This window comes from Pelophylax lessonae, assembly GCF_965119305.1.
Source record: "Pelophylax lessonae genome assembly, chromosome: 1".
In the NCBI taxonomy this organism is placed as follows: domain Eukaryota; kingdom Metazoa; phylum Chordata; class Amphibia; order Anura; family Ranidae; genus Pelophylax; species Pelophylax lessonae.
Window position 1 is genome coordinate 155340828 of NC_138768.1, and position 27616 is coordinate 155368443.

Here is a 27616-nt window from a genome sequence, read left to right on the forward strand (position 1 = left end):
GGCAGAGCCTCAATCAAGCATAAGGGTGGATCCTGACAATATTGATAGCTGAAATATATCCGAATAGGTTAGAACGGCTTTTTTCAATCTTTTCTCCCTTAGCGTATATGAAGCACCCCCCTTCCAGCTTGGAATTTATTTATAGGTCAGTGGTGGGTGGGTAGGCGGAGCTTAGCACCTACTAGAATATAGCCTGTCTCTCCCCGTTACAAGAGCATCTGGAGTGTTGCTAAATGGCAAAATTGCATTGCCATTTATTGCAGCTTTGATGAAATCCAGAGATAGGCAATTTAGAGGCAATATTTCTATAGCTTTAGAAAATCCAATGACATGAAGCAGAAATCACTTGGTTCAATATCAAGGCTGCACAGACCACAGAACAATAAAAAATAGGTATTTTGCCTGTAATTCATTATTCATCTTGCAATAAATTTTGCGTGTCGCATAGGGCTGCCCTACTCACCTTTGTCACCTGAAAAGAAGCTCCTGCTCCTTTTTTGGGCAACAAATTTCATGCAATCTTGAAAGGCCCGGTTTTCTGCGATTGCCGTGTTATCTTGTCACCTGTCAGGATCGGATAAACCACACCGCGCTCGGTGTTGCATGTTGTCTAGCGATTGACGCATGATTTGGAATTGAGGCAATTCTGCCCGTGATTTCAAATCATGAATGCAGCCTTAGGGCTCTTTCACACGGGCGTTCCCTATGTCCGTTTTTCATCCCATCCGTTTGCGGATGTAATGTATTTCTATGTAAATACGGATGTAAGCGGATGATCATCCTTTGGTCCTTTCAGTTCAGTTTTTTTGAATGGAAGAAAACCCTATTTTTTCTTCCGTTCAAAAAATGGAACGGATGCAAAAACGGATGTCAGTGGTGTCATCCGCTGACATCCGTATTTACATAGAGATACATTATGTCAATTTTTCATCCGCAAACGGATGGGATGAAAAAAACTGAACGCCCGTGTGAAAGAGCCCTTAAAGTCGTAAAATCAGTGTGTATATGCAGTAAAGCATGCTTGTTATACTCACCGTGTAACCTAAGGGGTTAATCCTGCACATTGTGTAAAAAGGCTGTTTGATCCTGTCTTCTCTGATCCTTCACTTCTTCCACAGTCCCCAATCCATTTGCTGATACTACGGAGCCTTGGAGGCACATGCTCAGTTTGGGGCGTTTTGTTAGAGTTGTTTTTTTTTTCTTGGGAGGGTGCATGTGATCAGCACAGGGCCAATAAGCACTGTCCTGACAGAGGGTCATGCAGTCTCATAGAGACAGTCAAAGAATTAAAACTCCTCCTACAAGCTTTAACCAATGCTCGGCCAGACACGGATAGAAGTCTCAAGACTGCTATATACTGCTGACGAGAAAAGGTTTTTAGCAGGTTATATTTACTAAAATAATTGTATTTCCATGTTCTGTGTACTGCGGGAGACCAGATATAGTGAATGCAGGGTCCTGGGTTTAGTAACACTCTAAATCTCCCAAAAAGTTTATAGTGGAAGAGCCTGCCTCAATGGATAGACACTGATTGGATGGTGTAGATAGGGTCTTTGGTTGACCGAAGGTTAATTGTACAAAGATTGTATAGAGTAAGTTTGTGAGTGTATAATTTGGTATGTACATGGTTATGTACACTTCCTAGCCGGGATATGCCCCAAGGCTATGTTTTGTACCCTAACCGCTTGCCGACTGCGAACAGTAATAATACTGCAGCAGTGCGCCTCCCCTGGGTCCAGTCACGTAGTACTACGTGACTGGAGGGGAAGGGGTTTCGCCGGAGGCGCGCTCCTGCTGTGTTTAGACACAGCAGGAGACGGGCCATGGAAGGAGAGGAGGCGATTGCCGCCTTCCTCCCCCGATCGTCCGGTAAATGGAGAGAAGACCCGCCTGCTTATGTAAACAAAGCAGGTCGATCTTCTGTGAGACAGTCAGGGACAGATCTGAAGTTTCAGCTAAGCTGAAACTGCGATCTGTCTGTGCAGAACCCCCCCCCCCCCTCCCCTCCACACACATTTACTAAGCATATAGGCATACATTAACCCCTTTGATCACCCACAGGGTTAACCCCCTCACTGCCAATGGCATTATTACAGTAACAGTGCATATTTTTAGCACCGATTACTGTAGTAACGTCACTGGTACCCCCAAAAGTGTCAAAAATGTTAGTTTGGGTTCCGATCTGTCCACCGCAATGTCACAGTCTCGCTAAAAATTGCAGATCGCCGCCATTACTAGTATAAAAAAAAAAAAAAAACAACACACAAAAAAAAAAAAAAAAAAGACATAAATATCTTTCCAGTAGCTTGTAGATGCGATATCTTTTGCGCAAACCAATCAAAATACGCTTATTGCGATTTTTTTTTACCAAAAATATGTAGCAGAAAACAAATTGGCCTAAAATGTTAAAAAATTTTGATTTTTAAATTTTTTTTTTGGGAATGTCCTATAGCAGAATGTGAAAAAACGTAATTTTTGTAAAATCTTACCTGTAAAATTCCTTTCTCTGAGTCCTCCGACAGTCGCCGCCTCTTCATATTCGTCACATATGGGGTATTAGACTTTGCTCCGAAGGAGTAGCTAGGCAACAGAATATGTTAACATTAAAGCTTTTAACATATCCCACCCTCAAGGGGTGGTCCCCTCAGTCAATACCCTCCTACTTCCTGCAACCATATCTCAGTTTCATTGGAATAGCAGTAGCGTATACAACCAAACCCCAAAAGAGGGGCGGGGGCGGCGACTGTCGGAGGACTCAGAGAAAGGAATTTTACAGGTAAGATTTTACAAAAATTCCGTTTTCTCTTACGTCCTCCGACAGTCGCCGCCTCTTCATATTCGTCACATATGGGGACGTCCCAAAGCAGTGCAAACATGAGGGGTGGGAAACGCATCCGCGCCGAAAGGCAACGCAGTCTCCGCATCAAAGAAAGGAACCTTACCAAAGGAAGGAAACCAGCTGGGCTACAGGAAAAATAATTGCTCAACAGGAGCAACAACCCAGGAAAAGACAAATAACCAGGGGATAAAAAACTTATCCCAACAGCCAGAGGTCCCCAACAAGGGACCCTAGGGAATTGCCGCACTAAGAACCTTGCGGCCAAAGGAAGCATCCGCCGATGCCTGAACATCTACTTTGTAGAATTTTGTGAAAGTGTGCACGGTCGACCAGGTCGCCGCCTTACACACCTGGGCTACAGAAGCCCCATGACGACAGGCCCAAGACGTACTCAGAGATCTAGTAGAGTGCGCCTTCACAGGCACAGGAGGAACCTTCCCCTGCAAAGCATAGGCCTGTTCAATGGTCTGCCTGATCCATTTGGCGATGGTAGAGGCCGACGCCGCCATGCCTTTCCGAGGACCCTCTGGAAGAACAAACAAGGAGTCCGTCTTTCGAAAAGACTCAGTCGATTTAAGGTAAACCCTTATCGCCCGAACAACATCCAAAGAATGTAGTCTCACCTCCTTTGGATGTTTAGGCTTCGCGCACAGCGAAGGCAAGACAATATCTTCATTAAGATGGAATTCCGAAACTCGCTTCGGAAGAAAAGAAGGATTAGGTCGCAAGACCATCTTATCCAAATGAACAACCAGATACGGAGACTTGCAGGACAAAGCCGCCAGCTCCGACACTCTGCGAGCCGAAGTGATCGCAACCAAAAAGGCGACCTTTTTGGACAACATAGACAACGAGATCTCCCTGATCTGTTCAAAAGGAGCACGTTGTAACACAGATAGAACGAGATTCAAGTCCCAAGGGGGCAGAGGATCCCTCCTAGGAGGAACCAGATGCCGCACTCCCTGAACAAAAGTGCCAACCAAGGAGTTGGAAGCCACGGGACGTTGAAACAGAACGGCCAGCGCAGACACCTGACGCTTTATCGTAGCCAGCGCCAAACGCTGATCGATACCCGTTTGAAGGAAGGACAGCACTCGGGAAACCGAGTACGAGCGGGGTGAAAACCCCCTGGACTCACACCAGGCAAAATAGGCCTTCCAAGTACGGTAATAAACCTTCCCCGAGGAAGACTTCCTCGCGTTGATCAAGGTATGAACGACCTCTGGGGAGAGACCCTTCTCCTTCAGGACCTCGGTCTCAACAGCCAGGCCGTCAAAGCCAGCGACTGTAAAGCAGGATGGAATATCGGGCCCTGAGACAGTAGATCGTCTCGAAGAGGCAGACGCCACGGGGCGTCGACCGCCAGATTCACGAGGTCTGCGTACCAGGACCGGCGAGGCCAGTCCGGTGCCACAAGAACCACCGTGCTGCGTTCCGAGTGTAACCTGCGAAGAAACCTGGACAGCAACTGAATCGGTGGAAACGCGTACATCAGCTTGTACTGATGCCACGGGGCCACTAACGCGTCCGACGCGTCTGCCCGAGGGTCGCGCGTCCTTGCCACGAACCTCCTCACCTTGTTGTTGAGACGAGACGCGAACAGGTCCACATCTGGAAGACCCCACTTCGCGCACAACATCTGGAAGACAGCCGGGTGGAGAGACCATTCCCCCTGATCCAGGGTCTGGCGACTCAGATAGTCCGCCTGCCAGTTCTCCACCCCTGGAATGTGAACCGTCGTTATCGCCGGGACATGAGTCTCGGCCCAAGACAGAATGTCGGCCACTTCTCGAGCCGCTCGGGCACTCCTGGTGCCCCCTTGGTGGTTGATGTAGGCCACCGCCGTGGCATTGTCCGTCTGCACACGAACCGGGCAGCCCTGCAGCCGGTCCGTCCAGCGATGAAGACAGAGTTTGATCGCACGCAATTCCAGAATGTTGATCGGAAGGGAGGACTCCCCCTCCGACCAAGTCCCCTGGGCGGACAGAACGCCCAGAACACCACCCCAGCCCGACAGGCTGGCATCCGTGGTGATTACCATCCACGAGATAGGACGAAACGACTTGCCCCCGGACACCATCGGGGACTGGAGCCACCACAGAAGGTCTCTTCTGGTGCGATGACTCAACGAGATTTGAAGATCCAGAGATTGAGGTCGCCCGTCCCACATGGACAGGATCTCCGCTTGGAGACCCCGCGTGTGAAACTGGGCGAAGGGAATCGCCTCGAAGGTCGAGACCATCAATCCCAGACATCTCATGCACGTCCGCAGAGACGAGTGCGGAACGTCCCTGAGGGACCTGACTTCCTCCTGAAGAGTTCTGAGTTTGTCTTCCGGCAGGAAGACCTTCGCCTGCACCGAGTCCAGAATCATTCCCAGGTAGGGAAGACGAACCGACGGACTCAGTGTCGACTTTGGAAAATTTATCGTCCAACCAAACTCCTGCAGAGTTTGCATCGTGACAGACAGGTCCTTCTCCAGACCCTGGCTGGTCGCAGACCGAACCAGAATGTCGTCCAGATACCCCAGGACAGAAATGCCCTGGGCCCTCAATAATGCCAGAACCGGTGCAAGCACCTTGGTGAAGACCCGCGGAGCCGAGGCGAGACCAAAAGGCAATGCCACGAACTGGTAGTGATCCTCCGCAATGGCGAATCGAAGGTACCTCTGGTGACCCTCGAAAATGGGGATGTGAAGATACGCATCCTTCAAATCGATGGAAGCCATGAATTCCCCCGGAACCAGGGCAGCCACCACCGACCGCAGGGATTCCATGCGGAAATTGCGAACCCGCACAGAGCGGTTCAGAGCCTTCAAGTCCAGAATTGGACGAACCTTGCCCTCCTTTCTGGGCACGGTGAACAGATTGGAATAAAACCCCCGAAATCTGTCCCGATGAGGCACCGGAACCACCACTCCCTGAGCCCTCAGGTCCCGCACCGCCAGGTGCAGGTCCCGTAAACGCTCCGGAGACAGTTGAAGATTTGAGGGAAAAAATCTGCTCTCCGGCCGAGAGAGAAACTCGATCTTGTAACCAGATCGAACGATCTCCTGAACCCATCTGTCCCGCACGCGGGCCAACCAGGGTTGAAGAAAACCGAGCAAGTGTCCCCCCACCCCAAAACTGGGTGAGGGCGCCCCTTCAGGCCGCACTGTTATGGGCTGCAGATCCAGATTGACCGGACTTCTGTTTCCCAGACCAGGGCTTCTTCTGAGAGCCTTGACCTTTGAACGGTTTGCCCTTGTAGTGCGACCGAAAGGCACGAAAGGACCCCTGAGGGGGCCGAAAATTAGCATGCTTCTTCCCAGAAGCCCCCTTAGCCTTGGGGAAATGGGGCAAGAGAGTGCTCTTACCTCCGGTGAACCCCTTAATCAACACATCCAAGGACTCCCCAAAAAGGCGAGACCCATCATAAGGCAGATTGGCTAAGGTCTTACGTGAAGATTGGTCCACCGACCAACATTTTAACCAAACCAGACGGCGAGACAACACCGCCACGCTGTGCACACGTGCAGCCAACGGGACTAGGTCCAAGTCCGCATCACACAGATACATGACACCCTGGTGGATTTGATCCACCATATCCAGGGTCGCCGGCGAGGCCGAATCGGCCACTAGGACGCGCCTAAGCATCTGAGTCCAACTTGCGACAGCCTGGGCCGCCATGAGAGAGGCAAACAGAGCCTTAAGCATAGAACCCGTAACAGAATAAGTATGACGGGCAAGAGACTCCAATCTCCTATCCGTGGCATCACGGAACACAGGGGAATCCTCTGCAGGAATCGCAGTGGATTTGTTTAAAACCGCAATTGCGTGATCCACCGGGGGTGGCACACACCACCTTTCATCAGTGGAAGGCGAGAAAGGATAACGCAGCTTGAACCTACTTGGTACAGCAAAAGGTTTGCGTAGATTGCGCCATTGTTCTTTAACAGCGCGCTGAAAATCATCATTGCAGGGAAAAACCTGCGGCGTCCTGCGTTTTCTCTGCGTCCCATAAGCCGCCAAGGCAGCGGGGGGACACACTTCATCCTGCAAACGCAGCGTTTGTTTTATGGAAGCAATCAATTCATCCATGATTGCAAGCTCTTCAGGCGAGCCAGGGGGAGAATTATCAACCCCTTCAACTTCAGCCTCCACCTCGGACCCCACTAGATCCAGGGAGGAGCGGGACCCCGATAAGGAGGCCCCCGCCATAACAGCCCCATCACCTTCACCCTCAGAATCAGAGGAAAGAGAAACTCTGGGTCTCTTAGTAGATTGAGCAGCCACCAGCATCTGCACCTGAGCAGCAAGGCCAGCTACAATAGTGGCTAAATCCCCCCCTGGGGGGGAAACAGCGGTCCCCTGGCTTTCCACCAAGACGGTAGGAAATTTGCCCTCCTGAGAATCCATTGCCCCAATTACAAATGCCGGATAATAAAGGGTTAACTGCCACTTAACAAGCGCGGCGAGCGCAGCCCACCGCACTACACACAAGCAATGAGACCCCCACAGGGACAATAAAACTGACACAGGCAATGGATAAGAAGGATATAACCTGAGGAGACCCTCGCCGCTGCTGCTGCCTCGATCGGTGTATCCTGGAGAAGAGGAAGTGATGCGGCCAGGGCGCTCTAATAAAGCCTATGGGAGGCTACAAGAAAATGGCCGCCATGCATGTAGAACATGCGGCCGGAGCGAGTGTAGGCAAAATGGCGCAGTTTGGCGCCGAAACCGCCGCTCCACAGTACAGTAATGCACACATGTTATCCATGTATAAAAAATGGATTTTTGTAAAATCTTACCGTAAAATCCTTTTCTCTTAGCTCATCGACAGACGTAGTCCTCGGTGATACACCACCTTCGGGTTATGTTACCTCCGCAGGAGCAGGACTAGACAGGAAATTAAAAAGCTCTGGCCACACCCTAGGGGCAGTCCCAGAGGGTATATCCTCTCTCTCTCTGCCTCAGCAAATCAGTTATGTGAAAAAGCAGTGCTTAGAGAATTTAACCCAACCCAACTCCAAAACAGAGGGGCGGGGACTACGTCTGTCGATGAGCTAAGAGAAAAGGATTTTACGGTAAGATTTTACAAAAATCCATTTTTCTCTAGCGCTCATCGACAGACGTAGTCCTCGGTGATACACCACCTTCGGGACGTCCCAGAGCAGTATCACAACTGAGGGGTGGGAAAATGGAAATCAAATCCCAATCTAGAAGGCCCAACCGGTGCCAACTAGAAGTTTACAATGCTCATCCTTAATGATGAGACTCAACAAAAAAATTTTCAAACAGAAAAAAACCCTCGAGGTAGACCACCGGTCTCCTCAAATTGCGGCCTGCAAAACCTTGCGACCAAATGAGGCATCCGCCGATGCCATCACATCAATTTTATAGAATTTAGTAAAGGTATGTACCGACGACCAAGTGGCCGCCTTACATACCTGGACCACTGACGCCTGATGGCGAAAGGCCCAGGAAGTACTGAGCGCTCGAGTGGAGTGCGCCCTAACAGGGAACGGAGGACTCTGACCCTTAATAGAATAAGCCTGTACCACCGTTTGTCTAATCCATTTGGCAATGGTCGCGGCAGATGCAGGCAAACCCTTTCTGGGGCCATCCGTGATCACAAAAAGTGAATCCGTCTTACGGAATGATTCCGTAGCTTTCAGGTATACCCTGATTGCCCGAACCACATCCAAGGAATGCAACGCATGTTCCCGATGATGCTTGGGCTGAGGACACAAGGAAGGTAGTACAATATCTTCATTCAGATGAAAATCTGAAACCACCTTAGGAAGAAAAGATGGCTTAGGATGAAGTACTACCTTATCCCTATGAATCACTAGGTATGGGGACTGGCATGATAATGCAGCCAGTTCCGACACCCTGCGAGCAGAAGTAATAGCCACCAAGAAGGCCACCTTCTGGGATAAAGTAAGCAAGGGAATCTCCCTGATGTTTTCAAAGGGAGGTTTCTGTAGAACCGACAAAACCAAATTAAGATCCCAGGGCGGTAAGGGCGCGCGGACTGGAGGAGCCAGGTGCCGCACCCCCTGGATGAAATTCCGCACCAAGGATTTGGTAGCTAAAGGTTTCTGAAAGAAGATTGCTAATGCTGAAACTTGACCCTTGATGGTGCTCAAGGCTAGCTTCTGCTCAACCCCTTGTTGCAAAAAGGCCAATATTCGAGACACCGAATAGGTACGTGGAGGAAATCCTAAAGATTCGCACCACGCAATATAAGTCTTCCATGTGTGATAATAGACTTTGCTGGAAGTCGCTTTCCTTGCTTTAATAAGGGTAGGAATGACTGAAGTAGACAAACCTCTGTCCTTCAGTACTTGGGTCTCAATGGCCAGGCCATTAAAACCAGCGACTGTAAAGCACGAAGGTAAATAGGTCCTTGAGACTACAGACACTCCCTGAGACGAAGTTCCCACGGAACGTCTGCGACTAACATGTCCAAGTCGGCCAGGCCGGCTTGAAGAGGCCAGCCTAGAATTTCTAGGACCACTGGCGCTGATTGGATCTGAACCAGGCGTCCCTAGAGCTATCTGGCCCCGACCATCCGAGAAAGTCTGGTCGTTTTCTGTTCCCACACATTTATCAGATACCTGATAGTTATCAGGAAAGGTGATCTTTTCTGGTTGAACCTCAGGGACCGAAGTCACCCGACTAGAGGCTACTTGGCCTATCTGGTCAATCAGATCCGATTCCTGTGAGGTATCGGGACTAATCTTAGGAAAAGGTAAAGGAAAAGATCTATACAGGGAACGGTAACTACCGCTTCCTGTACTTAAATGTTGGAAGGGAAGAATCGCACCGGTAGTAGTGGTTGATGCTCGATCTAATGTCCTGAATACCGGTGAAAACGTCCCCCCACCCTGAAATCGGGTGGGGGCGCACCTTCAGGCTGTGTACTCCTTTACTTCGGGTTTGGCTGGGTTGGTCCTCTGCTTGTCCGACCAGCCCTTCTTGAACCCTCCTGGAGGAGTCTTGCCTTTCCCGGGAGTACCAGCCGGGCGCCCTTTATGGGCGGTAAAGAAAGGTCCTCGCTTGTTGCGAGGTCCCTTAGCTTTTGCAGCCTGTGGCAAAAAAGTACTCTTGCCCCCGGTGGCATCCTTAATGATTTCATCTAGGTTGGCTCCAAATAGACGATTCCCCTGGAAAGGGAGATTGGTCAAAGTCTTTTTGGAACCTAGGTCAGCTGACCAGCATTTTAACCACAGCACACGTCTGAGGATCACTGCTAACTTAGATGCATGCCCTAACAAGGGAGTAGTGTCCAAGGCTGCGTCACAGATAAACCGTAGCCCTTGTATGATCTGTTCTATCAAATCAGATGTCTCCTGGGGAATATCTTTTCCCCTAAGATCTTGGCGTACCATTTTCGCCCATTCCGGAAGTGTCTGGGAAACTAGACCAATAACAATTACTGGTCTAAATGCTGACCCTATCAGAGAAAAGATAGTGCGGGACTCCGCTTCTATCTTTCGATCCCCCGGATCCTTAAAGGACGAAGTGTCCTCCACTGGAATAACCGTGGCTTTATTCAGCCTGGAAATAGGCGGATCCACGACTGGTGGTACCGTCCATTTCTTAATGATGGATTCCTCAAACGGATAGCGTCTAGCAATACGCTTGGAAATAGTAAAGGTACGTTTAGAATGCTCCCATTCTCCTTTAATCTGATTACCAAAACATTTAGGTACAGGAAAAGCCTTCGCCGTCTTGATGGGCTTATTAGTCCCAAAAGGCCTCTCTGTTTCAGTTGCCTCTGCCGGTAAAGCCTCAAGTTTTAAGGTTTCTTGCACTGCCACAACTAGTGCGTCCACCAATGCTTCTTCCTGAATTATAGCAGGAGAAGAAGCGTCCTCCTCACTGTCTGAGGGGGCTTTACCTGGGATAACAGCCCTTGCAGAGGAACCTGCAACTGCAGTGACCATCTCTGAATCAGAGTCAGAGGTGTCAGATAGTATAGGGGTAGGCGGGGGTCGCTTCCTTGACCCCCGTCCCTGACAGGCCGCCTCCACCCGAGCCACCATAGACTCCAAAATTGCTGTAAATGACTCTATACTCTGTGCACCGGCGGGTCCCGAGGCCCCCTCGAGGGAAACAGGTGGGGGAATATGTGTGGCAGGGTCCATAATAACTCCAGTTACTTCCTGGATGATATAATTCAAAGTAAAGAAAAAACTTTTTTTTTTTTTTTTTTTTTTTTGACCCTCAGCGCCACAAAAAACCCCTTAGTGTTACCTGCTAGGGATCCCTATCGATCGAGAGAGAGAGAGAGAGATAGACCCCCAGGCTCACCACTTGATGTTCAGAGTTGAACTGCAACAGCTTACAGCGCTGTCTTGACAAACAGGAAGTCTTTTGGCTGGCTGCCCAGGAAGAAAGGAGGCGGCTCCGCCCCTCTGCACGCCTTCCGGCGCCTCCCCCAAGCTCCACGAGGTGTAGAATCACCTCAAACATGGCCGCCCCCATGCTGGAGACACGAGGCTACGCCAAAATGGCGGCTCGTGCGATCCAGCAAAAAAAATGGCGGCGGCCTGTGCTGACTAGCGGTGTGCTGCAGGCACACAACACTCTCTCTGCATGGGGATATGGCGTGGTTGGCGGTACCGGCCCTGGCGGACCGCATGGCCGTTCGGGAGGCCTGCTATTAGCTGGAGATCTGACTTGGAAGGCAGTCTACATGTCCATGGCTTCTGACTGGTAGGTAGCTTATACTTAACCCATAAGATTCCCAGAATGCCACAGATTACATCTTTAAAACATGTATACAATAGATTGTTAGCTCCCAAACCAAGCCTCCTGGCTTTTTGCACACATAAAATCACACTCAAAGTAGGAGGATTTGTGACATGTTATAGGATAGAAAGAACTCTTTCTTACCATACAGAGAGGGGCCCGCGTTCACCACAAAACCCGTCAGGGAAAAAAGGGGGAACATACTACTCACCATACCGGAACCAGGCGGGCACCAACTCCTGACAGTACCCCTCTCCACCGGGGCGGGAGGGCTGTCGACCGATACGGACGCCGTGACTCATGGTCTTTGGCGTTTCAGCGAGACGTTTAACTCGCGGGTTCAGTCCTTTTAATGGGACTTTGTCGCGGCCGACCCAGCGCGGAGCTATGGCCTGCACGCGCTCGTAGGCTGAACTGGGGTGACCACCGGATCTCAACATCCAGCCCGTCGCCCAGTTCAGCTTTCTTGCTTGAAGATCTCACAGGAACACTGGAGAAAAAAAGCTGTCCAAAAATCCTTTTAGAAAAAAATTCTTGCCAGGACCTAAGATCCCAGCAAGGTATCTAGGTCCTTACTCCTAACTAGACAGAAAATAACTGATTTGCTGAGGCAGAGAGAGAGAGGATATACCCTCTGGGACTGCCCCTAGGGTGTGGCCAGAGCTTTTTAATTTCCTGTCTAGTCCTGCTCCTGCGGAGGTAACATAACCCGAAGGTGGTGTATCACCGAGGACTACGTCTGTCGATGAGCGCTAGAGAAAAAACATGTTAGATCGCCGCCGCGATCGCTGTATAGTGCCCAAACATGCCACAAAACATGCCCCACAGCACACAGCTTCTCACACTGACAAGGCTGACACACACTGTCACACAGCTCCCCCCCCCCCTTGCAGCCCACAGCATGCAGCCGAGTGATAGGGAGACAAACAGTGAGAACAGAGGCAGGTTACACAGTCCCAGACTGACACCCCCCCCAGACAGACAGGTCCCCACATGGATACACTTACCTCACAATGGCGTGGGGGACCCGCACAGGCGAACAAGCCGCTGCACATGAGGCAGGGAGAGTCGCATACAAGACGCACAGAATGGGGGTTAAGAAACCGCACAGCGTCCAGTGACGTAGCCACCTCACCAATCATCCCTGCACCGAACAGGGATGGGTCGTTCACTGTGCCAGGAGCGTTACCTGGCTGAACGCTCGATGGCAGGCTGGGAAGCCACTGACCCACGACCTGCGACCAGGGGGATCAGCCCGAGACCCAGCCCGCATGATCCTCTTCATCCGAAGAACTAACTAACGTTGACAAAAAGAACAGCTAAGTAAAAGGTAGAGAGAAAACTCAAACAAAAAATCAAAAAAGAAGAAAGAGTCTGGGGCACAAAGCCCCAGCACAGAGAGAGCCAGCCACTCCTGACAAGCTAGACATTGAAACTGAGATATGGTTGCAGGAAGTAGGAGGGTATTGACTGAGGGGACCACCCCTTGAGGGTGGGATATGTTAAAAGCTTTAATGTTAACATATTCTGTTGCCTAGCTACTCCTTCGGAGCAAAGTCTAATACCCCATATGTGACGAATATGAAGAGGCGGCGACTGTCGGAGGACGTAAGAGAAATATTGTTTTTTTCACAATTGTCGTTCTTTTTTTGTTTATAGCGCAAAAATCGCACAGGTGATCAAATACCACCAAAAAAAAGCTCTATTTGTGGGTAAAAAAGGACATCAATTTCATTTGGGTACAGTGTTTTACAACTGCGCAATTGTCCATTAAAGTAACGCAGTGCTGAATCACAAAATAGGGCCTGGTCATTAAGGGGGGAAATCCTTCCGGGGCTGAAGTGGTTAACATCAAATTTTCCAATAAAAAGTATCAAAAAAAAAAGTAATGTGTATTGTGAGCCTAAAAGAAATTGTACCCTCAGTATGTATAGTGGATGGCCAGTTTTATGACTATTCGTTGATATAGCGTAAGTTAGGAGTTGTATTTTTTTGGTAGACTGACTTTTAGAATTAATGAAATTTGCACATGAAAAACACCACAAAAAGATTTTATGCAAGATCCACTTTTATCCACAACCTAACCTTTAAACCAGTCACAAAAGCTAAAGCTCAAACTGAATCTAAAGCTGGCCATACATTAGACAATTTTCGTATTCAATCTTCTTTAGATTTACCCTCAACTGTGTACTGTAAGGGTCTGTCTGATTGCATACAAGTTAAAAGGGTTTAGGTTTCACCTCACATTATATGGTTTTGGTAAATCGAAAAAAAGAAAGTTGTACAAGAATATTGTAGCTCTAACCCAATTCCTAAAGCCAAACCTACAGTGCCTTGCAAAAGTATTCAACCCCCCCCCCCCCCCTCTTGACTTTTTAGAAATTTTGTTACATTACAGTCTTAAATTCAATGTTTTGTTAATCTGAATTTTATGTGATGGATCAGAACACAATAGTCTAAGTTGGTGAAGTGAAATGAGAAAAATATATACATAAAACTATTTTTTAGAAATAGAAAACAGAAAATTGCCATGTGCATATGTATTCACCCCCTTTGTTATGAAGCCCATAAAAAGTTCTGGTGCAACCAATTACCTTCAGAAGTCACATAAATTAGTGAAATGATGTCCACATGTGTGCAATCTTATGCCTCGTACACACGCATCGATAGTTGGCCGTGAATTTTCGGCCAACGTCCAATCTGCCGATTTTCGGCTTGTTAGTATGATGCTTCCGACAACCGACTCCGAATTTTCGGCCGAATAAAATCTGGTGTGCAGGCTATAAAATTTTTGTTGGCCGTAAACACAACGGCCGATTTTCCGTCAGTCAGTACAGATTTCAGCAGACAAAAATCTGATGAGCAAGACTGGGCATGCTCAGAGAAGAAAAAACACACGGAAAGTAAACCAGCACATGACATCACTTCTGAAGTTGGTTTTTGTTGACCGATAAAATGTGTGCAGTCTAGAGCACATTTCAACCAACACAACAACACTGGACAAAAGACGGCCGATCGGTCGGCCGATAATCGTTGCGTGTGTACCAGGCATAAGTGTCACATGATCTGTCATTACATACACACCTTTTTTGAAAGGCCCCAGTGCCTGCAACACCTAAGCAAGAGCCACCACTACCCAAACACTGCCATGAAGACCAAGGAACTTTCCAAACAAGTAAGGGACAATGTTGTTGAGAAGTACAAGTCAGGGTTAGGGTATAAAAAAATATCCAAATCTTTGGATGATCCCCAGGAGCACCATCAAATCTATCATAACCAAATGCAAACAACATGGCACAACAGCAAACCTGCCAAGAGACAGCTGCCCACCAAAACTCATGGACTGGGCAAGGAGGGCATTAATTAATTACAGAGGCAGCACAGAGACCTAAAGGTAACCCTGGAGGAGCTGCAGAGTTCCACAGCAGAGACTGGAGTATCCGTACATAGGAGGACAATAAGCCATACGCTCCATAGAGTTGGGCTTTATGGCAGAGTGGCCAGAATAAAGCCATTACTTTCAGCAAAAAAACAAAATTGCACGTTTTGAGTTTGCAAAAAGGCATGTGGGAGACTCCCAAAATGTATGGAGGAAGGTGCTCTGGTCTGATGAAACTAAAATTAAATTTTTCGGCCATCAAAGAAAATGCTATGTCTGGCGCAAACCCAACACATCACATCACCCTAAGAACGCCATCCACACAGTGAAACATGTTGGTGGCAGCATCATGATGTGGGGATGTTTTTCAGCAGCTGGGACTGGGAAACTGGTCAGAGTGGAGGGAAAGATGGATGGTGCTAAATACAGGGATATTCTTGAGCAAACCCACTCGGAGCGGCCGCCACGGACTTCATAACATTGAAGCTCCGGACCCTTTTTCTAAGTCGGAGCGACTTGTGTCGCTCCTATTAGAACGGGTCCGCAGCTTCCCTATGGGAGGCGACCTACGGCGACCTGTGAGGCGACCAGGTCGCCTCACAGGTCGCCTTAGTGTGAACGGGGGCTTACTGTACTGCATCAACATCAGCCTCTAATATTTGGCTATTTACATGTGTCACAATATTCTAAGACAGCTTAGGGCCAGGTAAACAAGAACAATTAGTGTGCCTCTAGATTCCAATAATGGAAATCCAGGCCTTCCCCACTAAGCCCAACCTTACAGATCTCCAGGTAAACAGCTTACTACAGAAAATATCTTTTCGGCTATCACTTTTTTTTTTCTTAACTATCTCACTAACTCTGTATTGTAAAACTGGGGAGCGGTAGGCATGTACTTCTGGAGTGCCGTTTATAAACGGTGCTTCCAAAAACATACTTAGGAGGCCAGTGTGCCGATGCCCTTGAAGGACTGTGATCTGAGCTGCAGAGGTCCAAATCCTTCACATCACAGCCCCACATTTGTATCACATTCCCCTGCATACATCAGTGTCCTTGTCCCCCCCCCCCCCCCCACATCAGTTTCTCCTTCACATCAGTGCCCCCTGCCCTCCAGCTCCATTTACCCCTATCCCCACTCACAGCAGTGTCTTCAGCCTCTCATCCACCCCCCTTCTTCAGATTACTGCCCTCAACCCCCCCCCATTTATTCACCCACCTCCCTTCAGAGCACAGTCCTCAACCCCCCCCCCCCCCATTTATTCACCCACCTCCCTTCAGAGCACAGTCCTCAACCCCCCCATTTATTCACCCACCTCCCTTCAGAGCACAGTCCTCAACCCCCCCCCCCCCCCATTTATTCACCCACCTCCCTTCAGAGCACAGTCCTCAACCCCCCCATTTATTCACCCACCTCCCTTCAGAGCACAGTTCTCAACCCTCCCCCCCCCCCCATTTATTCACTCACCTCCCTTCAGAGCCCAGTCCTCAACCCCCCCCCCATTTATTCACCCACCTCCCTTCAGAGCACAGTCCTCAACCCCCCCATTTATTCACCCACCTCCCTTCAGAGCACAGTTCTCAACCCTCCCCCCCCCATTTATTCACTCACCTCCCTTCAGAGCCCAGTCCTCAACCCCCCTCCCCCCCCCCATTTATTCACTCACCTCCCTTCAGAGCACAGTCCTCAAACCCCCCCCCCCCCCATTTATTCACCCACCTCCCTTCAGAGCCCAGTCCTCAACCCCCCCCCCCCATTTATTCACCCACCTCCCTTCAGAGCACAGTCCTCAACCCCCCTACCACCCATTTTATTTACTCCCCCTACAGAGCACTGTCCTAACACCTCCTATTCAACTCTCCACTTCAGGGTGCTGTGCTTAACCCCCCCCCCCCCCAATGTATTCTCCCCTCTCCTTCAAAGCACTGTTCTACACACTGGACCCCACTCCCCCCCCCCCCCATTTTATTCACCCCCTTTAGAGCACTCTCCTCACTCCCCCTATTTACCCTTTCCCTTCACTGGACTTGCCCTCGCATTTTTTTTTTCACACCCCTCCCCTTCAGAGCATTCTCCCCCCCCCCCCCTCACAGCACTGGGGGGTTTTAAAGTGCCGCTGACCACCTATGGTTGTTGGATTGTTTTCTAAAGTAAAGAGATGAGAGACAAATGTGAGCAAATCCAAATTTCTGGTCTTTTTCCTTTATATTATAAAAAATTGCTTTGTTATAAAATACCACATATAAAGTCCCATCTGTCTAAAAAAAAAAAATGATATAACGTTCCATTTGGGTACACGTTTTCCCACATCTTGTTATGTTACAGCCTTATTCCAAAATGGATTAAATTCATTATTTCCCTCAAAATTCTACAAACAATACCCCATAATGACAATGTGAAAAAAGTTTGTCTGAAATATTTGCTAATGTATCAGAAAAACAACCAACACACACATGTAGATAAGTATTCACAGCCTTTACCACAACACAAAATTGAGCTCAGGTGCATCCTGTTTCCACTGATCATCCTTAGGCCCCTTTCAAACAGGCGGACCGTTCAGATCCGCCTGTCCGTTTTTTTGGCGGATCTGAACGGTCCCCCCATGCATCTCTATAGTGGATTCGATGTCAGCGGAGAAATGTCCGCTGACACCCGATTTGATCCATCAAATCTGGACGGATGGAAACCCTATTTTCCATCCGTCCAGCGGATCGGTCCATTCCCATTCGATTTCCCCCATAGAGTAGAGATGCATGGGGAACTGACAGCTGTGTCATCCTCCTGCTCAGCGGGGGATCGGCGGATCGATCCCCGCTGAGAAAAGCGGAGTCCGTTTGACAGACTGCTGTGTGAAAGGGGCCTTAAGATGTTTCTACAACTTGATTGTAGTCCACCTGTGGTAAATTCAGTTGATTGGACATGATTTGGAAAGGCGCACACCTGTCTATATAGGGTCCCACACAATCTTCCTTTGAGGAAGAGGGAAACCTTGAAATGTCTTAGCCAATCAAGCTAATCCCATGGGAAGTAAACACTTCTACATGGACTTAAGCAGATGACTTGTATAATACGGTAATTATTTATTCAAGCATTGGTTTGTGAGTAAATTTACCTTTGTTCATTTAATAAAGCCATTTATTGAGAATAATGTGCTAGGCCCATGCACCCTCCTCTCCTTTCCCTCACATGTGTAGTACCAACACCGTTTACCTATGCGCAACCTATAAATGCGTTTGCCACTGTGCGGGGGGGGATGGGGGCTAAGTAATGTTCCAGCCAAAAATACTGATTTTAACTTGTAAACAACAAGTGTCAGAAATAGGCCTGGTCCTTAAATGGTTAAAGTAAAAACGTTTCTGGGTGCAGCCCCCCCCCCCCCTTCCACTTCTAAGAGCTTGATCTCAATCCAGCGATATGCTCCCCCAAGTGTCTATAGATCTCAATCCAGCGATATTCTCCCCCAAGTGTCTATAGATCTCAATCCAGCGATATGCTCCCCCAAGTGTCTATAGATCTCAATCCAGCGATATTCTCCCCCAAGTGTCTATAGATCTCAATCCAGCGATATGCTCCCCCAAGTGTCTATAGATCTCAATCCAGCGATATGCTCCCCCAAGTGTCTATAGATCTCAATCCAGCGATATGCTCCCCCAAGTGTCTATAGATCTCAATCCAGCGATATGCTCCCCAAGTGTCTTTCTCCCCATTGCCTCAGTAAGCCAATGAGGGGAGAGCGGGGGCAGGGCTGGGCCACGCTGTGTGTGTGAATGGGCACACAGAGCGCAGCCTGGGAGTGAGCTTGCTCAAGTGCCCCCTAGCAAGAGGCTGCTATTGGGGGCAGTGCTTTAAGTGGGTCAGTACCGCCACTTCCAAATATGGCTCTTGAGCATACCACCACCTCTCGTTGCGCCTTAGCGTACCAGTACGCTCATTTTGGACATCTGCGCCCTCAATTGCCCCCCCCCCCAAGAATATTTCCCACTCCAGAGCCACCAGTGAGTCCCTCTGCTCCGGAGTCCCAGCCCAGGCCAGGGGGGGTGCTCTGTGGGGACCCTGATGTGGGGTGGGGGCAATAAAATGTATAGGCTATAATAGAGTACCGGCACCTCTTTTGGGCCACTTAAAGCACTGATTGGGGGCACTTGGGAGGGGGGGGGGGGGGGAGGAGCCAGGACCGCTGGCAGGGGACCCAAAAAGAAAAGGATCCGGGCTGCTCTGTACAAAGCCATTACACGTTTATTTTTTTATTACAACCTTCAGAATCAATTTATTGTATGTTCGATCTGTGGATCGGAGGATGTAAATGGAAATGCATAGATTTACATTCTTTAACCTCCAATCGGTCATGTTTAGGTCTGAACAAAACCTTTTCCACTTTTTTTTTTTTTTTTTATTATTTAGCTCTGTACCTAGATGGCTTCAGAATTAATCAGATGTAAAATGTATGCATGTCTGTATCTACCTGTCCATAGACTGACAATGAACTTCCGTTCAGTCCTGCCCACTAAACTGACAGGCGGATCTGATTGGAACAGCCGTGTGAAAGGGGCCTTTTACATAGGCTAGCTGCTTGGGCTAAAAACACTGTAAACGATGCATGGTAGACCTGGAGTGCATTATGAGCTGAACAAAAGGAATGCAGCACTGGGAAAATGACCCGCGCCATTATCACAAAGGGACTTTATCTATCAGCCTCCATCACACAAGCACAGCACATTTTACATTGTTATTAGTTGGTGAATGACAAAAGCATTTCAATAAAAATGTTCTGTCCCTTGCGGGGGGGGGGGGGGGGGGTACACCTATTCAGAACAAATAGATGTAAACCCTAAATGACAATACATTTGTTAAAGCACTGCATATCATAAACCAACATCAGGTATACTTTTTTTTCAAATAATAATTTTCACCATCATTTAACGATTTTAAACCATGGGTGTCCAATCTTTTGGCTTCTCTGGGCCACATTGAGTGTAGAGAAATCGGGCCGCATATAAAATATATACTATAGTTTAGGTATACAAGTAATAAAACGCCCCCCCCCCCCTCCCCCCAGCACTAATTTAACACAACTAGAGGATGATGAAATTAACCACTTAAGCCCCGGAGGATTTGGCTGCTAAAAGACCAGGGGGTATTTTGCGATTCGTCACTGCATGACTTTAACGGACAATTGCGCGGTCGTGCGACGCTGTACCTAAACTAATTTGACGTCCTTTTTTTTCCCACAAACAGAGCTTTCTTTTGGTGGTATTTGATCACCTGTGCGATTTTTTGATCACGCGCTATAAACAAAAAAAGAGCGTCAATTTTGAAATTCCCCAAAAAAAAAAAAAGTAAAAATCAAAATTTTTTAACTTTTTCGGCCAATTTGTTTTATGCTACATATGTTTGGTAAAAAAAAAAAAAAAAAAAAAAAAAAAAATTGCAAAAAGCGTATTTTGATTGGTTTGCGCAAAAGTTATTGCGTTTTCTAACAAAGGGAAAGATTTTTGTCATTTTTGTTGTTTTTTTTTTTAACGCGTAATGGCGGCGATCTGCGATTTTTTTAGCGGTACTGCGACATTGCGGCGGACAGATTGGACCCTTGACTGACATTTTTGACACTTTTGGGGTTACCAGTGACATTTCTACAGTAATCAGTGCTATATATATGCACTGTTACTGTAAAATTACACTGGCAGTGAAGGGGTTAACTTTATTTGAGAGGGAGGGGCTGTGTGTGTCCCTAGGGGCGTGATTCTAACTGTGATTGGCTGTGGCTTGAGGTGTAGGGACATTGATCAACGGTTCTACATAGTAGAACCGTATGATCAGTGTTTCAACACAGGGGAGAATGACAGGCAGCTTGTTTACACAAGCTGCCTGCCTTTCTCCCTCTCCCCCGACGATCGCCGAGTGACCGCACTCGCTCCCCAGACCCTCCCAGGCTAGTGACGTTTATATATATATGTCACTTTGCCTGTGAGGGGCTGACCGCTGCAGTATATTTACTTGCGGCGGTCGGCAAGTGGTTAAATGAAATCAGTATACAGAGGTTTACTTCTGAGAGATATTAAAGGAACACTGTAACCACAATGATCAGTGATTTGAAGTGGTGAAGGTGGGAGGAGTCAGGAACACTGCACATGCTGGGATATTTACAGGTATGTGCTGGGGGATAGTTGCACCCCTAGCATATGTGACTTAGGCAGCCAGAAAATGTCATGTCCTTATTCATACATGTATGAACAAGGATATGACATATTATGACAAAACACAACTAGTTATTAAAAAACATATTGCAACAATTAACACACACTAATGCACATACCTTTTCTACTTATTTTGCAGACTGCTGGTGGGTACTGCTGGTGCGGTTATTGCTGGTGGGTAATGCTGGCGCGGTTACTGCTGGCTGGTAATGTTGGTCGGGTACTGCTGGTGGGTACTGCTGGCGGGTATTGGTGGGTACTGCTGGCGGGTACAGGCTGTCAGGTACTGCTGGTGGGTACTGCTGGCGGGTATTGGTGGGTACAGGCTGTCGGGTACTGCTGGTGGGTACTGCTGGAGGGTAGTGTTGGTGGGTACAGGCTGTCGGGCACTGCTGGTCTTGCAGGTACTGCTGGTCATGAGGTCGGGTACTGCTGGAGGAAGCAGTGGCTGCAGTAGAGAGCAGAGTCGCTGCTTCCTGTATGGTTCCTATCACAGGTGGAGGAGGAGTGCATTTCATATCACTCCGCCTGTGACAGAGCTGGAACCATACAGGAAGCAGCGGCTCTGTCACTAACTGCAGACATCCTAAGTCTCCCACGGCAGCCGGGAGATCTTACAGCACTTGCGGGTGTCCGTTAGCCGCGGGCCAAAGACGGGAAACTGTCTGGAGATCTACAGCTGGTGCGCCGTATTGCCTGGGGTTGCAGCCCACAGGCTGGACATGCTTGAGTTGAACCTTTTTTGCACATCAGTACTGCTGATCTCCTGCAGCCTCAGTTGCTTTGGATAGTGGCAAGGAGTGATGGGGGGGGTCTGCAAGGGGCTCAGGGTCTGCAAGGGGCCAGTGCATTTGTAACACCTTTCATGTTAAGCCCTGAATATGGGTGCAACATGTTACAAAAGGTGAACTTATCCTTTTAAACATTCGAATGTGCAGTCATCAGAATACAGTTGCAGTCATTGATTTGTATAGGTGGCTGTACACAACACCAAGGATTCCTGATCGCAGAAATACACTCTTTTCCTACAATGCACCTCCCTCTGGATCTATGTGCGTGGGCCCTTAAAAGCGAAGTTCATCTTTTACATAAACTGGCTCATGCAGACAAGGGGTCCTTGTAGTTTAACCACTTCCTGCCCATCATTTTACTACATGGCAAGGTGGCTCTCTCGTTCTGGGATGACGTCATATGACGTCATCCCAATCTCACCGCGCAGTACGATGATCGTCGGTATGCTGGGTTCCTGGGAAATGGCACATCCCCGATCTTGGTAAAGTGTTGATGATGAGGTTCTTTACCAATGTGATCAGCTGGGTCCAATCACAGCTGATCCCATGTAAACAAGAAAATGCCGATTATCGGCTTTCTTTCCTCTTCTCACACGGACAGCGTGTGAGGAGAGGAGAGCCGATCGGCGGCATTTACTCACAGGGGAGATCTGCACAGATAATTGGGGCTCTGATTTTCAATGCAGCCCAACAGTGCCCAGCAGCGATGCCAGTCAGTGTCCAGCAGTTATGCCAATCAGTGCTGCCTTTCAGTGCCAATAAGTGCCTGCTCATTAGTGCTGCCTATCAGTACCCATCAGTGCTGCATATCAGTGCCGCATATTATTGCCCCCCCATCCGTGCACTTCAGTGCTGTCTCATCAGTGCACAGAAACTGACAAAAAAATAAAAACCCAGTGGTAATTAAATACCACTAAAAGAAAGCTTTATTTATCTAAAAAAAAAATGATAAAAATGGAATTTGGGTACAGCGTTGCATGACAGCATAATTGTCATTCAAATTGGGACAGTGCTGAAAACTGAAAATTGGCCTGGGCAGGAAGCGGGTGAAAGTGCCCGGTACTGAAGAGGTTAAAAAGACACTAATACCAATATATATTATAATGCAAATACAGGCCTCTTCTGTCTCTGTTGAAGTCTGGCTGAAATACTCCCAGTATTTACATTCCTAATTCTTGATTTATTTGCAGGACACATGCTACAACAAAATGGCTGCTGGGCCTCCTTTTGAGGACAACTAAGGTATGTAATTACAGTAACCACTTCAGCATTTTGGATGTATGCAGTACGTCCAGAGAGGGAAGAGTTAAGCACAAAATCAGAGTTGTAAAGTGAAAGTGATCAGGGCAGCTTTATAGCCACCTGATTACTTTCACTGTGTGAGCACTGCAGCCTCTCCCTGCTGACATGCCCCCTCCATGGTTACTCTCCCACTCCTACTGGGAGCCCAAGATCACATCAGAGTGCTTCAGGATGACGAGCGAGAGGAGACTGAGGAACATCTGTCCTTTAATCTCCTCTGCATTGAATGAAGCTGGAAGTGACAATGATTTCATCACTTCTGAATTCAGAGCTGCCATTCTCTGGCTGATACAGGGAGGCAAGTAGCCAACCAAGCAGATCTGTGTTTAGTTAGCTGGTTTAGAAGACACTGGGGTACAAGAGAGTATTTCTCACCTTCACCAATGCTATCATACGGAGTTTGATAACCCCTTGTGATAGCAATAAAGTGACCACTTCTGGACATGGCTCAGCATGGGCACCCTGACCGTTCTGCAGATCCACTGCCCCATAGAGCTGCACCATTCTGGAAAAAATGAGAATCATGATTATTTTTGCTTGGAATAAAGATCATGATTCTCAACGTAACACATTCATCTTTCACATTATACAAAAATATAGGACTTTATTTATTTATTTTTTTATTTCATTAAAGTGTATTTTTTTTTACTAAAAAACTGCTGTGCAAATACAGTATGACATAAAATATTGCAACAACCGCCATTTTATTTTCTAGGATCTCTGATATATATATATATATATATATATATACACACACACACACACACTATATATAGTTTGGGGGTTCTAAGTTATTTTCTACCAAAAAATACTTTTTACCTTGTAAGCAGCAAGTGTCAGAAAAAGGCTTAGGGCTCTTTCACAGACACTGTCTGTTGGACGGACTCCGTTTTTCTCAGCGGCGAATCGATCCGCCGATCCCCCGCTGAGCAGGAGAATGACAGCTGTTCTCCGCACAGATGTCAGTTCCCCATACATCTCTATGGGGGAATCAGATGGGACAGTCCGTTCTCATCCGATCTGATCCGCTGGATGCATGGAAAATAGGTTTTCCATCCGTCCAGATTTGACGGATCGGATGTCAGCGGACATGTCTCCGCTGACATCCGATGCCCCGTAGAGATGCATGGGGGGACCGTTCAGATCCGCCAAAAAAACGGACAGGCAGATCTGAACAGTCCGCCTGTGTGAAAGGGGCGTTAGTCATCCCTTTGATCTAAAAGAACCAAATGATAGTTTATAGTTATCTCCCAGCGCTGAGCAATGTTGATAAACTATTATTGATTAATCGTGCAGCTCTACTGCCCCATAAATCAACAAACTGTGATGCACGGTGTCCTGACACTTCTCTATCAGAAGAATTTACTTCTTGAGCAATCTGAGCTCCAGTTCTCTTCCATCGGATGGCACTACATGGGCCAACCTTCCCTCCCTACCTGCATCAGGGAGCCCTGACCACCCATGACCCCATCGCCCATCCTCTGATTTTCCTTCCTTGGACCCCATTTGCTGGGTCCTGACCTCAGCAGACCAGTGACATCCCACAAGAGGTGCAGTGTTGGAGTTGCTCTGATCCAGTCACCTGTCTATTTGGCCGCTGTCACTGAAATTCTAACACTTCTTTTTTCAACACATCAACTTCAGGGACAACATGTTCACTAGCTGCCTAATACATCAGATGCCATTAGAACAAGATAATCAATGTTATTCATTTACCCATCATAATGTTATGGCTGATTGGTGTATATGGCATTATAGTGGCCCCGGGAATATAGCTGACACACTCTGGAGCAGCTGTGAATGGCAACCAATCAACTTCTAGCTTTTATTTGCAAAGTCTAGATGAAGAAGTTGAAGGTAGAAGCGGATTGGCTGCCATCTCCGGGTAGTAAAGCGATGACAGTCCGGTCAGTAGAGTCTCACCGTCCTCCAGGATATGGCTGGGCTTCACCGCCTCCACCTTGAACTGGCTGGCACTCCACCCCGGGATCGGGGCTCTCACCACCTCATTGTCGGACAGCCAGGTCACCGTCTCATAGTTGTCCCCCTGGATCAGAGCCTCCGCCTCCTCCCGGTGGACGCCCACCTGCTGGAACTGATGAAGGCCCCCGGAGTGGTCGAAGTGGACGTGTGTGGCCACCGCCATGAGCGGCCGGCGCCCCGATCCCCCGTCCTTGCCGTGCGGTAACAGCCCGGAGGAGATCAGGTATTCGGGCAGGCTGCGGAGCCCCAGGCCGGTGTCTATGACCAGGTCCTGGTGGGAGCCTTGTACCAGCCAGATGTTGGCTCGGTTCCCGGACTCATAGAAGCGTTCCTGGATCCAGTACACGCCGTCCCCCAGCGCCTTGTGTGCGTACCACTCCAGAGCCGCCATAGCCCGAGCCCTACCGCCTGTTGCCGAGAGTCCGGCTGCCAGCACCTAGGGCAGCGCCCACAGACCTGTCACCGGAGTCCGGCCTTCACAGCGCGCCTCCTCCAATCGGAGAACAGGGGGAAAGGGCGGCACCGCCTGGGCAGCCAATCAGAGGACGATCGCTCTTCTGCAACCACACGCCCATTTGTTTTGAGTGTGTCTGAGTAATGACACGTGTGACCTATGTATTCCCGAGAGAGGGGACACGGGTGACCATGTATACCCCAGAGAGAGGGGACACTAGTGACCTGTGTATATCCGAGAGAGAGAGAGGGGACACGGGTGACCTGTGTATACCCGAGAGAGGGGACACGGGTGACCATGTATACCTGTATACCCCAGAGAGAGGGGACACGTGTGAACTGTGTATATCCGAGAGAGAGAGAGGGGACACTAGTGACCTGTGTATATCCGAGAGAGAGAGAGAGAGAGGGGGGACACGCGTGACCTGTGTATACCCGAGAGAGGGGACACGGGTGACCATGTATACCTGTATACCCCAGAGAGAGGGGACACGTGTGAACTGTGTATATCCGAGAGAGAGAGAGGGGACACGCGTGACCTGTGTATATCCGAGAGTGAAGGGACACGTGTGACCTGTGTATACCCGAGAGAGAGAGGGGACAAGTGTGACCTCTGTATATCCGAGAGAGAGGGGACACGGGTGACCTGTGTATATCCGAGAGAGAGAGGGGACAAGTGTGACCTCTGTATATCCGAGAGAGAGGGGACACGGGTGACCTGTGTATATCCGAGAGAGAGAGGGGACAAGTGTGACCTCTGTATATCCGAGAGTGAAGGGACACGTGTGACCTGTGTATACCCGAGAGAGAGAGGGGACAAGTGTGACCTCTGTATATCCGAGAGAGAGGGGACAAGTGTGACCTCTGTATATCCGAGAGAGAGGGGACAAGTGTGACCTCTGTATATCCGAGAGAGAGAGAGGCGTGACCTGTGTATATCCGAGAGAGAGGGGACACACGTGACCTGTGTATATCCGAGAGAGAAAAGGGACACGTGTGACCTATGTATACCCCAGAGAGAGGGGACACGCTTGACCTATGTATACCAGAGAGAGAGAGGCGTGACCTGTGTATATCCGAGAGAGAGAGGGGACATGTGTGGCTTGTGTATACCTGAGAGAGAGGGGACACGTGTGACCGGTGTATATCCGAGGGAACGAGAGGGGACACACGTGACCTGTGTATACCCGAGAGAGAGTGTCCCCTCTCTCTCAGGTGTGCACAGGTCGCGCGTGTCCCCTCTCTCTCGGGTATACACAGGTCACCCATGTCCTCTCTGTGGCATACACGGGTGTGCATAGGTCACGCGTGTCCCCCCCTCCCTCTCTCTCGGGTGTGCACAGGTCGCGCGTGTCCCTCTCTCTCGGGTGTGCACAGATCACGCGTGTGTCCCCCTCCCTCTCGGGTGTGCACAGATCGCGCGTGTGTCCCCCTCCCTCTCGGGTGTGCACAGGTCGCGCATGTTCCCCTCTCTCTCGGGTGTGCACAGGTCGCGCGTGTCCCCCTCCCCTCTCTCTCGGGTGTGCACAGGTCGCGCGTGTCCCCTCCCTCTCTCTCGGGTGTGCACAGGTCGCTCGTGTCCCCTCCCTCTCTCTTTCGGGTGTGCACAGGTCACTCGTGTCCCCTCCCTCTCTCTTTCGGGTGTGCACAGGTCGCGCGTGTCCCCTCCCTCTCTCTCGGGTGTGACACAACCGAGAAGAGAGGAGTCACCCTACTGGGTATGCGTCCACGCACCCTAAGCGCTCTAAAAGTGAGAATGATTCCTCTTCCACTAAGGCCACGTATGAAAAGGCGCTAGTGGAAGCACTGGTTGTATCGGTGCGGGAAACTTTAAAACTTGAGGACCCAGCTGCTGTTGTGTCGGAGACGCCGGTACATTTTGGTACCCGCAGATCCTCAAAGGTGGCAAAAGGTTTTCCCCTTTCCCGCCTATTTT

General features: G+C 49.0%; 1 protein-coding gene across 1 annotated transcript in view; it reads right to left on the minus strand.

The window, feature by feature from the left end:
- The window catches only part of MBLAC2 (metallo-beta-lactamase domain containing 2), a 34078-nt gene extending 8369 nt beyond the window's left edge, over positions 1-25709 (minus strand). The window contains exon 1 of the mRNA XM_082269936.1: positions 25168-25709. Within this exon, the coding sequence (XP_082126062.1) occupies positions 25168-25618 (451 nt within the window). The 5' untranslated portion in view covers positions 25619-25709. The remainder of the gene's footprint in view (positions 1-25167) is intronic.
- Positions 25710-27616: the final 1907 nt, after the last annotated feature.